This window comes from Sus scrofa, chromosome 7 (assembly GCF_000003025.6).
Source record: "Sus scrofa isolate TJ Tabasco breed Duroc chromosome 7, Sscrofa11.1, whole genome shotgun sequence".
Taxonomy (NCBI): domain Eukaryota; kingdom Metazoa; phylum Chordata; class Mammalia; order Artiodactyla; family Suidae; genus Sus; species Sus scrofa.
In genome coordinates this window covers 56,528,121-56,540,859 of record NC_010449.5, presented here as the reverse complement: position 1 = coordinate 56,540,859, position 12,739 = coordinate 56,528,121, and the positions used below count along the sequence as shown (strand labels likewise).

The 12,739-nt window shown below is 40.6% G+C and overlaps 1 protein-coding gene across 2 annotated transcripts in view; it reads left to right on the top strand.

Moving 5' to 3' along the window:
* ETFA (electron transfer flavoprotein alpha subunit) overlaps window positions 585-12,739 on the top strand; it is an 89,768-nt gene continuing 77,613 nt past the window's right edge. Inside the window, exon 1 of one of the 2 annotated variants that reach the window (NM_001244403.1) lies at window positions 585-746. In NM_001244403.1, the coding sequence (NP_001231332.1) occupies window positions 708-746 (39 nt within the window). In that variant the 5' untranslated portion in view covers window positions 585-707. The remainder of the gene's footprint in view (window positions 747-12,739) is intronic. The other variant, XM_021098281.1, reaches the window with a different exon arrangement.

Genomic DNA, 12,739 nt, shown 5'->3' with positions numbered 1-12,739 from the left:
GAATCCTGCGCTTTCTCCTTGGTCTTTCCCATCGTGTTCCTTCCCTGTTTGTGCTCAGGAGGGTCCATCTTTCAGAACCCAGCTTAAATACCACCGATTCGGAGAATCTCTTTTCCTAATAGCAATGCTATGTTTACTTGTATGTTTCTGCCATTGTCTGGTGAGATCAACATTTTATGCATCCTATTATTATATTCCCCTAACCTGGAAAATGTGTTTAGCATATTACAGATGTTAGTACTTATATTTGTGATTAAATGAAAGGGCAGAAGAATAATTGGAGTGAGAGGAGTGGCCTTCATCCAGAGGTTGAGAACCCAGCACAGTGACGTTATCAGCTCAGTGGGAAAGTTTAGCCTGTGCGCGCTGCACACTGGGGCCGGCAGACAGCCTGGACTTCCTTCACCCGCAGCTCTCCGGCTTTAACCCTGCCTTTGTAGAGTCCGGCTTCAGCCACAGCAGCCTAGCGCACAGCGTCAGTTTTGCCCCCAGTCCCAAGGCCAGCCCCTAACTTTCCGCCGTCCCCATTGGCTGCCCGACCGCCCAATAGGCAGGCAGGAACCGCGAGCTCTCTCTCCTTGAGGGGGAGTCCGCTCTCGTTCCCGCGTCTCGCGAGCGTTTCGGTGACTCGCGGAGGCGGTGTGGTTGGGTCAGCTGCAGGCTACTGTGGGGCTGAGGGTACTGCGAAGCGGCCTGGTGCAGTGACCATGTTCCGAGCAGTGGCTCCGGTGCATCTCCGGCGGGCGGTGAGTCCAGGCGGGGAGGGCCGAGCCCCGTGTCTGTCCAGCCTCAATCTGCTGTCCCCGGGCAGGTCTGTGTGAAGGTCATCGGCCCTCACATCCGGCAGGCCCAGTCTGGCCTGGGACTCAGGCTCAAAGTTCTTGGGGTTTGGCCGTTCCTCTTTCCGCGACGCCAGCTCGGGGTCGAGGTCAGAGGTCAGAGTACTGAAGCTGCCCTCCTGCTGCCCTTCTCCCTCCCCGCCTTTTTTTCTAAGCCCTTTTCGCATCCTTCAGTTTTCTTCCTTGTACTGCGAGGCTGCCAGGTTCTCCACCTCAGGCGGGGAGCGAGCAGCTGCGCCCCCGGGAATCTTTACGCACGGGAGGAAAATGTCGCCGCTGGGATGCTGTCTTGGAAAAAGTTGAAAACCTGAATTTATCTCGAAACCTGACACTTCTGGAAGAATTAAACATTTTCCTTGGTCGTAGTGTGTCTGCTCGCATCCACTCACTATCAAGAGGGGTGGTGCGGTTATGGAAACTTGCTCTACTCTCTGGCTAATGAGGCAGGGCTGAATTTAAGTGATTGCATGTGTAACCTATCATCCAGTTTGAAGGTTTAGCTAATTCCGAAAGGCAGGTGTCTTTTTACTGCAAGCTGATCTGCTTTTAAACGATCAGATTGTTGGTTAAATAGCTAGGGAACTGTTGGTAGGGGTGTTTTTGATGCTTTCATTAATTACAAATCGTGAGTTTACCATATTTTTCTATGGTGAGAAAGATGATAGAAAATATGTTTTTGTTCTAATGCTAGTGGGACAATAGTATTTGGAGTTGACCAATTACAAGTTAAGTAACAATTTATATTGTAGATACTGTAGCTTTTCTAATTTGCAATTTGGTTAAGTGACAAACAAGATTACTAAACTTTCCTGACGTTTTGTACTTTTTCTACCGTTCTTCTGGTGCATTCAGTTTCTTATCCACTGCTGCAGTTTTCTCTCAGTGACGTAGTTGGCAATCTTTCTAGAGGTCTGAAGCTCTACCTCACCCCCTCCAGTTCCAACCCATATCCTTCAGGTCAGCAATCAGTCTTTCTCCCAGAAATTTTCCTCAGAGGATCCAGACATAAACAAATTAAAGTCATGGATTTGGGAAAGTTCCATGTTTCAGAGCCAGACTCTTATCTATACAGAATTGAAAGGTAGTTTTGTGGACAGGTTAGAAGTCTGGCATAAGTGAAATGGTTATGGAGGAGGAATTTAGAATCAAGTTACTTTGTAGAGCCAAGAACAACAAAATAGAACGACTAGCTTAAATTATAATTATAAACACAGTTTGCAGTATGTATAGACAGTATTTCCAAATCTTTACTGTGATTTGCCAAAGACTTTGACCTTGACTTATTTTCAGAATTTGACGTCCTGAGTAGCTTCTCTAAAGTCATTAAGACCATTTGAGAGATTTGAATTTCAAGGGTATAGGAAAATGATGAGAATACTTCTAAAAGGGATGCATAAATTTATGTACATTTTTAACTTTAAAAATTTTGCAGTTTTATTCTTACGGAAAAGTTGCAAGAATAGTACAAAGAATTCTCAAAACCCTTTGCTGAGTTTCACCAGCTGTTAAACAGTTTGGCAAATTTGCTTGCTCTCTCCATATACACATATTATTGTTTTTTTGAACCATTTGAAAGTATGTTTCAGACATGCCCTGTACTCCTAAATAGTTCAGTGTGTTTTCTATGAACAAATAGGTTCACCTTTCATAAACACGGTATAATTGGCAAAATCAGCATATTTACCAATGATGGAATATTATTGAATCTACAGACATTATTCAAGTATTGCCAATTGTCTTCTTAGTCATTTGTAGCAATATTTCTTATTCTGCGCTAGGATACTTCAGGATCATGCTTTGCATTTAGTTCTCACCTCTCTTAAGTTTTTGTTAGCAAAGCTTCTCGCCTTTCTTTGGCTTTAATGGTATTGACATTTTTGAAGGGTACATGCCTTCTCTTTTGTTGACTGTTTCCTGAATTAGGTTTGTCTGGTGTTTCCTCTGATTAGTTTCAGGTTCTGTATTTTTGGCAGGAGTATCACAGAAGTGGTATTAGGTTCTCAGTGCATGTGAAAGGAGGCTGGTAATGTGGTTTATCCCATTATTGGTGACATTAATTACTTGGCCAAAGTGTTGTTTGCCAGGTTTCTCCACTATCATATTTCTGCTCCTCCCTTTGTAATTTTTAACTAATTTGCGGGGAGGTACATTGAGACTACGTAACTCTTCTCTTTCTCACCAGACTTTCACCCAGTAGTCTTATCTGTTGATGATTCTTGCCTGGGAAATGATTACTGTGATGTAAAACAGTGATTTTTCTAATTCCATCATTCCTTTTACATTAATGAGCTTTCTGTTATTTATAAGGAAGAACATTTCCTTCTTGCTTATTTATGTACTTTTTTTTTGCTCACTTCATTCAGTAGGTTATAATCCATGACTGCTCTTTAAATATTTTGATGCTCAAGTTGTCCCAGATTTCTAAGGTGCAAGTCCCTTCAGTCTGGCTCCTGTTTACTTATATTTATGAAACTGTAAAGTCAGAATGGCTTATCTGAATCTCTACTCTTGAAATTAAAAAAAAAAAATTTGTTCTGTAGCTAACCATGAGTAAAATTAGGAAGATATGTTTCTCCAGGACTATATTTTTAATAATAGATTAATCTATTACAATATTTAAAAGGTTTAAACTGGTAACAGTGTGAATTTAGATAACAGTACTAAACTGTACACTTAAAAATGGTTAAAATAGTAACTTTTATTTTTTATTGCAACTAGTGGGGATAAAAGATACCTCAAACTGTTAGAATGTAAGTTAAGTGTCTTGCATTTGGTATTTAAATTCCACTTCCATTTTGACTCTACTTGTGCTCTGGAGCAAAGTCCTTCATCTCTGGGGCAGGGGGGCTCCTCAGTGACATCTATTAATGAAGATGGTCTTTCCCATCTATAGTAAAGGGCTGGAAAACACACCAAGAGGAAAATAGTTTACTTAACATTCCTGCAGGGATATTAATCTGAATTATTATTATTTTATTTGCACTTGAAATTAATTTGTTGGCTAATAAGATTACAAAGAAATATTTTACGTGGAGAGGGAAGCAGCACTTTTCAAGGTTATTTGAGTCTTTTGCTGTATTCATTGCCAGACAGGAAGGCGTATCAATCATGATTCAGAAACTATGAAACTGGTTTGAAGGAACATGACATTTTTCAGAGTCCATAATCTAGCATTGATGAATGAGATTGAACTCCGTAATTCACATGCAAATTTTAATTTCTTTTGAAAGAAGAAAGAGAACCAATTTTATTGTGGTACTGAAAGATTTATTGCATTAGGTGAATTCCATAAAATTATGCTGCCTGTCAGTGTGTCTAGTTAAGGGTCTTGTCTGTTTTTAAAGTGAAGTAAATGGACTGTGTTTTTAATAATATAATCAATGTCCTATGACATTTCTGGTCATGATTAAAAGCTACCATATTTTATTACTAAAGAGGTTAAAGTTATTTAAGTACAGAAATGTAATATACATTTTATCACAAAATGTATGTTAAAATAGGTATAGATGACTTTACATATTATTTATCTTTTTCAGTAGAAGTTGGAAAGATTTTATAGTTTATTCCTGCTCTTTTTAATTTTTTTTTTTTTCCCCTCTGCCCATGGCATATGGAAGTTCCCAGGCCAGGGATTGAACCCATGCCACAGCAGCAACAATGCCAGATCCCCAGCTTGCTGTGCCAACAGAGAATTCCACAGGATTTTCATTAGATAAAAAGGTCACTTCATTTTTGAGTTTTGGCTATCATAAGCCACCATTGTTTTCTGTACACATTGTATGTGTTCTTATTAGATACATATCTTGTGTTTTTAACATGGTATTAATTGCGGGGTTGAATTAGAAATAAAAGAATGCATCAGTCACGGTAATTTGATTATTCCCCAAAACCCTCAAAACAAAAAACCACCCAAAGTCTGCGACCTCCTTGCTTCAATTCCAGACAACTCTGAAGGGCCGTCCTAGTTCCAGGGTTCCTTGTGAGATCAGCTGAGAGTTTTGTCACTACAGTATTGCAGTTCAGCTTGTTTCACTGCCCAGTCCAATATCCTTGATGCCTCATGGATCATTCCCAAGTGCTCCCCTGTAGACTCCCTGCACACCCACATACACCGAAGGAAGATATAAGTATAAGGTGGCAACAAACATTTATAATCGTTAAGCATCCACTGTATGAAATGAAATAACTTCTCACCTATGAGTCTAGAATGGTCCTAGCTGTTCTCAGAAGAATCAATAAAATAATCATTTGCATCATTTTCTGAGGTTCACATGAATGACCTTGAAGAATAACTGATCTAGATCTTAAAATGGTTTTTTTATGTGTTTCAATATATAAAATAGATGTATAAAAGGGTATTTTTTAAGCAACAAGTTTTTTTTTGTTTTGTTTTTAATAATAGACTTTATTTTTTGGAGCAGTTTTAGGTTCACAGCAAAACTGAGCAGAAACTACAGAGCATTCCCATATTACTTCAGCTTCTCCCTCCTTCCCTATGGGCATCCTGCACCAGAGTGCTACATTTGTTACAGCAAACCAACATTGATACATCATCACCCCAAACCCATAGTTTACCATCCAGTTCACTCTTTGTATATACTCTGTTCAGTGGGCTTTGGCAAACATATGGTGATATGTCTCCACCATTGTAGTATCATATAGAATAGTTTCACTGCCCTAAAATCCTCTGGGCTCTGCTTATTCATCCTTCTCTCCCTGCCAACCCCTGACGACTACAGATCTTTTTACTGTCTCTCCGTAGCTTTGCCTTTCCAGCATGTCAGGTCAAACTGTATGGTGTATAGCATTTTTCAGACAGTTTTCTTTCACTTACTAGTACACGCTTGTAGTTCCTCCATACCTTTGTGATAGCTCTTTTTTTTTTTTTTTTTTTTTTTTTAAAGCACCAAATAATACTCCATTTACTGAGCATACCACAGTTTATCCATTCACCTACTAAAGGATGTTTTGATTGCTACTAAGTTTTGGCAGTTATGAATAAAGCTTCCATAGATGTTTGTGTGCAGATTTTTGTGTGAACATTTTTGACTCATTTGGGTAAATACCAAGGAGTGTGACTGCTGGATTGTTTGATGAGTATATTTAGTTTTGTGAGAAGCTGCCAAAGTGTCTTCCAGAGTGGCTGTATCATTTTGAATTTACATTAGAGTTGCTGTTGTTTCACACCCTCACCAACATTTGATGTCAGTGTTTTGAATTTTTACCATTCTAATAGGTTCATAGTGGTGTCTTATTTATTATTATTTTTTTTTGGTGGCATATGGAGTTACCAGGCTAGGGGCTGAATTGGAGCTACAGCTGCTGGCCTACATCACAGCCACAGCAATGCGGAATCCAAACTGTGCCTATGTCTATGACCTATGTCGCAGCTCATGGCAATGCCAGATCCCTGACCCACGGAGCAAGGCCAGAGATTGAACGCATCCTTATGGATAATAGTCAGATTGGTTTCTGGTGCTCCATGAAGGGAACTCCTTGGTATCTCATTTTAGTTTTAATTTGCAGTCCCCTAATGATATGTAATTTTGAGCATCTTTATTTGTGCTTATTTACCATCTGTATTTTCTTTGGTGAGGTGTCTGTTAGAACTTTTGCCCATATTTAAATCAGTTTGTTTTGTTTACTTATTGTTGAGTTTTAAGAGGTTTTTGTTTTTGTTTTTTTGCTTTTTAGGGCCACACTCATGGCATATGGAAGTTCCCAGGCTAGGGGTCTTATCAGAGCTATGCCACAGCTGTAGCAACATGGGATCCAAGCCAAGTCTACGACCTACACCACAGCTCATGGCAACGCTGCATCCTTAACCCACTGATTGAGGGCAGGGATCAAGCTGAGTCCTCATGGATCCAGTCAGGATTGTTAAACGCTGAGCCGCAAAGGGAACTTCTGCGTTTTAAGAGTTCTTTGTGTATTTTAGATAACAGTCCTTTATCAGATAGATGTTTTGCGGCTTATCATCTTATCCTTTTGTGGCTTATTATCATCTTATCCTTTTGATGAAGAGGTGTTTGGAAACAATGTTCAACTCATTTATTAGGTGTCTGCTCTGTGCTAGACGCTGAAGTAGAGGCTAGGGTTGTAGTGGTAAGAAAATCAGACATGGCCCCTGTACTCAAAACAAGCAGGGAAGATCAAGATCATCAGGTGAGTATGGTCAAGTGCTATGATGAAGGCAGTTCAGGGTACTGTACTACTAGCAAAGCTAATCAGTCCGAGGAAATCCAAAGAAGCTGTTATGCTAACATTTAGAGAGAATTATTACGTTCTAGGAACTATCCTATTTGCTAACTTAATCCTCACAATAGCTCTGAGATTATTACTATTGTTATCATCATTCCCATTTTATGATCTGTAAACTGAGACACAGAGAAGTAATGGCGAAGGTAAGATTTAAACACAGGTGAGATTGCTCCAGAGCCTGTACTTTTTTTTTTTTTTTTTTTTTTTTGGTCTTTTTTAGGGCCCCACCCATGCATATGGAGGTTCCCGTGCTAGGGGTCGAATTGGAGCCTCATCTGTGACCTATGCCACAGCTTACGGCAATGCCAGATCCTTAACCCACTGAGTGAGAGAAGGAATCAAACTCAAATCCTCATGGATACTACTTGGGTTCTTAACCCGCTGAGCCACAGCAGGAACTCCAGAACCTGTACTCTTTACCACTACACTGTACTAAAATTTCTTAATTTCCTGGAGGGGGTTGGCACTTAAGCAGAAAATCTAAAAGTGATTAGCTGAAAGCTAAAGGTAACGGAAGAAGAAATCCTCTAGGCAGAGGGAACAATGTGCGGGAAGGCTAGAGCTCAGAGAGAGCAGGGCAAGTTCGAGTATCTGAAAATAAGGTGTAGATAGAGCAAAGGAGGGACTTCCTGTCGTGGTGCAGAGGAAACAAATCTGGTTACTATCCATGAGGATGTGGGTTTGATCCCTGGCCTTGCTCAGTGGGTTAAGGATCCAGTGTTGCTGTGCGCTATGGTGTAGGTCGCAGATGTGGCTTGGATCTGGCGTTGCAGTGGCTGTGTCGTAGGCCAGCAGCTACAGCTCTGATTATACCCCTAGCCTCCTGGGAACTTCCATATGCTGTGGATGCAGCCCTACAAAAAAAAAATAAAGCAGAGCCTAGGGTATGTGGCTAAGGGTGTCAGTCAGACCATAGAATGAGTTCCTGGTAAGCCATCTAAGGAGTTTAGCATATCCTAAAGGCAGGAAGCAATTGACATGTTTTAAGAAGGAGAAAAACACGTTGGATTTGTATCTTGAAAAATCACTAAGAGGAGTTCCCGTCGTGGCACGGTGGTTAACGAATCCGACTAGGAACCATGAGGTTGCGGGTTCGGTCCCTGCCCTTGCTCAGTGGGTTAAGGATCCAGCGTTGCTGTGAGCTGTGGTGTAGGTCGCAGACGCGGCTTGGATCCCGCGTTGCTGTGGCTCTGGCGTAGGCCGGTGGCTACAGCTCCGATTGGACCCCTAGCCTGGGAACCTCCATATGCTGCAGGAGCGGCCCAAGAAATAGCAAAAAGACAAAAACAAACAAACAAACAAACAAACAAAACAAAACAAAACAAAAACACTAAGAAATGCATTGGAGGAGAGCAGAGTTGGGTTGGGAGTCAATTGAAGTACTGAGAGAGGGATAATGGCCTGCTGTAGGTTGATGGAAAGAGGTGAATGGAATTAGGAGAGACCGTATTCAGAAGGAAGAGTTGTTAGGACTTTAGTGGTTGATTGGCTGTGAGAGTTCAGAAAAAAAACCCAGATAGGACTCTTCTCAGATCATGGTTTGGGCAGCTTGTGTGTGTGTGTGTTTTTCCTTAGGTCCACACCTGCAGCATATGGAAGTTCCTAGACTAGGTGTCACGTTGGAGTTGGAGCTGCTGGCCTGCACCACAGCCACAGCAACTCCAGATCTGAGCTGCATCTGTGGTCTACACTGCAGCTTGTGGCAACACCGGGCCCTTAACCCACTGAGCGAGGCCAAGGATTGAACCCGCGTCCTCATGGATACTAGCTGGTTCTTAACCTGATGGGCCACAACAGGAACTCCCTTGGGCAGCTTATTAAAGATAGTGGTGATGCCCTGAACTCCAGCAAAGTAATGTGGGAGGGGCTGGAGGATCAGGGGAGAGAGGAGTTAGGATTTGGATTTGTTGAGTGAAAGTTAAGCAATTGGCTATGCAGATGCAAGGTAAGTATATAGGTCTAGCGCTTAGGAGATTCATTACCTTTATCTCTGTATATGTGTCATTATTATATAGGTGGTAAGTTATAAATTAAGCCATGGAAGTAAGAATGGACTAGTCAGTAATTTCACACATTGCTGAGAGAACAAGTAAGATAAGGCCTGCAAAGTCTTTGTTGGTAATTTTAGCAAATGCAGAAGCCAGGATACAAGTATACTAGATGAGGTGTGGAGGGAAGATGAAGAGTTAGAGACCTGGATTTTTAATTTTGGGATTCCTAAAATTGAGAGAGCCTCAAACATGTTTAAAAGTTGATAAGAAGGAGTCCAGGAAAGGGGAAAGATGGGAGAGGCTGGAGATGAGATTACAGAAAGAAGTCTTTGCCTAAATTTAATAGGATGAAATCCAGAGTGCTCATAAAGGAATCAGATCCAGGAGGAAGGACAAGGACCTGCTGCAGTTTCCATTGTATAGGGCAAGGGGAGGAATTTCTTTGTTGGATGCTGGGAAGGGGAAGCAGGTCTCTTCTGATAGCTTTAGTTTTCAATTGCAAAGTAAGAAGTAAGGCTTTCTTCTGAGAGTAGGGAGCAGACTGTTGGCAGTTTGGAAACCGTCAGAAGGGGATATTGGAAATAGTTGCTGTGGAGAGTGAGAGTGGCAGCAATGATGTCTGTCATACTAACATGAACGTTGCCAGGCAGTTTTGAGGGCCCCGATAGGGTTGATGACTGAGAATATATGGTGGCACCAGTCTGCATTAATTAATTGTAAGTAACAGTGTTTTGAAGAAAATGAGGTTCTTTTCTGGGCAGCTACCTTATTGAGTATTTCAGGAGTTATCTAGGGTTAGGGTTAGGGTTAATGTTTAAGATTTGGCTCCTTGTTTTCCCCATAAAAAAGAAGGCCATAAGGTATACAGATGCAGTGGGTCATAAGAAAATAAAATGACTTTTGTTTAAAACCTTTTCAGTAGTGGGACCTGGACTTTTTGAATCTTTTGTGATTTTCAATACCACTTCTATTTAAAATAGGATTTTAGGGGCGTTCCCACTGTGGCTTAGCGGGTTCAATCCCTGGTCTCTCTCAGTGGGTTAGAGATCTAGAGTTGATGTGAGCTGTGGTGTAGGTCACAAACACAGCTTGGATCCCATGTTGCTGTGGCTGTGGTGTAGCCCGGCAGCTACAGCTCCAATTCGAGCCCTAGCCTGGGAACCTCCATGTGCGGCACATGCAGCCCTGTAAAATAAAAATAAGTAAATAAAAGATTTATGGTATAGAATTTTTAGAGCAGGGAAAGAGGCCTTTGACATCTTATTGTTTCTTTTTGACCAGTGTTGTTTTTTTTTTTTTTCCAAAAGCAGGAGAATATTTGCTAAATGAAATCTTACAGAAATGACACATATATAAACAGCTGAAAATAATAGTGCTTTGAAGTGAGCTGGTAATTAAGACCCCCAAATCTGAAGTCTGACTACTCAGACTTTAACCTGGCTCTCTTTCTTAGCTGTGTTGACACTAAGCTCCAGTTTCCTTGCCTGTTGGGATAATAATACCTACATCATAGAGGATTTTTGAGTTTTAAATAAGATACACTTTATTTTATATGTATGTATATTATATCTTAGTACAGGACTCTGTAAATGTTAGTTTGGTTTAAATTAGTTAAAGCAAAGCTACGGACCATTCTGGCAGCCCTACCTGCCTGCTTCTTATGTTGGTCTGTTTGACGGTTCCTGTAGTACCTCCCTGAATGGAATATAGTTTGAAAACCATTGATCTAGTTTGTCTTCCTCAGTTTGAAGGTGAAGAAACTGGGCTCTGGATTGAGGAATAGCATTTTAAAGGTCACAGACCAGTTTCTTCTGCTCTAGGCTACACAAAACTGTTACTGCTCAGTTAAGCTAGATAACCATGTCTAGAGGCTGTAGCCTCTCTTAAGGTGGTATGTGAAAAACAAGCTGGAACATTGAATTAGAAAGCTTAGTATTCAAAAAAACTATAAAGGAGTCAATTGATAAAGTAATATGGAATGTCTTTATGATGTGTGTTGTGCTCAGTAAAGATGGATCACATTGATGGACTGAGTAGTTTCTTATATACTGTTATTGTTGATTCATATAAATCTAATTTTGAATAGTCTTTTTAAAAAGAATATGCAGCATCCCCTGGGAGCAAGTTCTAAGAATTTTGATGATTGCTGAGGAAACTACCTAATTTATCTTATGATAGAACTATAATTTATAGCAAATATGGGCTTTCTGCCACCAAATCTTGGATTTATTCTTTAAATGGTGATGAAAAGCTCATAATTTTTATGGTAAATGATGTGTGAAGCATAATCAAAAATATGGTGTCTGATATATATTGGTAATAAATAGTTTGTTACTGGCAATTCTTGTGAAATGTGATTTAAATCATAAATTATGCCCTTGGGTCTTAATTACAAAGTTCTTTGTAAGATATTGTGCTCTTATTAAAAAGAAGTACCGTATAATTGTTCAGATGTATATTGGAAAAAACATTGTTCTAGATTGTGGGGATACAAAAACGAAGAGGCATGGTGTTTGCCGTCAGAGAACATTCATTCCATCTCAGGAATTGTGAGTTGTTGTGAGTTCCTGCAGCTTTTCTTGAGAACGTTTTGTGTCAATCAGTACTAAAAGGCTTGAAATCATGCCTACTTCTTGATCTAACACTCCTATTTCTAGGAATTTGTCCGAAGAAGACAGTCTTAAGATGTGCATAAAGATTCTAACCTTAACCGTAAAGAATCTCACCTCCTGAGAGAAGGCAATTTTTTTTTTAATAAAAAAGGAGAAGTTATATACAAGTGGTGACTTGATTTGGCAAAAACAAAAGTCTCATTTTCTCCCCTTTCCTTGCTTTCTCTGAGTGAACAATAAAGGAGGAAAAAGACAAGACATGTCATTCACAGGAGTTCCCGTTGTGGTACAGCAGAAACAAATCTGACCAGTAACCATGAGGATGCAGATTCCATCCCTGGCCTTGCTCAGTGGGTCAGGGACTGGCGTTGTCGAGAGCTGTGGTATAGGTTGGCAGTTGTAGCTCCGCTTTGACACCCTAGCCTGGGAACTTCCATATGCTGTGGTGCAGCCCTAAAAAGCAAATAAAAGGAAAAAAGAAAAAAAAAAAAAAAAGAAAGAAATGTCATTCATTGATACACAGTGCAGTGATTCCTTCCTCTGGCTTATTCTGCAGTGCTATCCTCTTCTCTTTCCATCCTAGTCATTGTGACTCTGGAAGCATTTCTGCCCCTGAAGGCTTGCCCTGTAGTCTTGGCCCCAGGTCTGAGGTTGGGTTCATCAAGGATAGAAGTGGGTCTTTCAGAGGGCTGAGGAGAAGGAAGAGGTTGCAGTGGTGGAGGGAGGAAGCTTAGGGGAAGAAGGGCCCCTATCTTGTTGAAGGTTGCACAGAATTTGGCTTTGTCATCTGTGGAAGTGGAGCAGCTAGAATAACCTGGCCAAGTTCCTATCAGAATGGTCTTTCTGGACTAAGAGGAATCTCATCTGTTGAGCATGAGTATAGAGATTTAGCTACAAGGATGTTTACAAAGCTACTAATAACCTGAACTAAATAATGGAGATTAGTTGAACTGGTGTGCCCACATATTAATAAAAAAGCGAAGAATATAGCAGTTTGTATTGACAGTATTATAAACAAAAGAATATGTATTTTGTA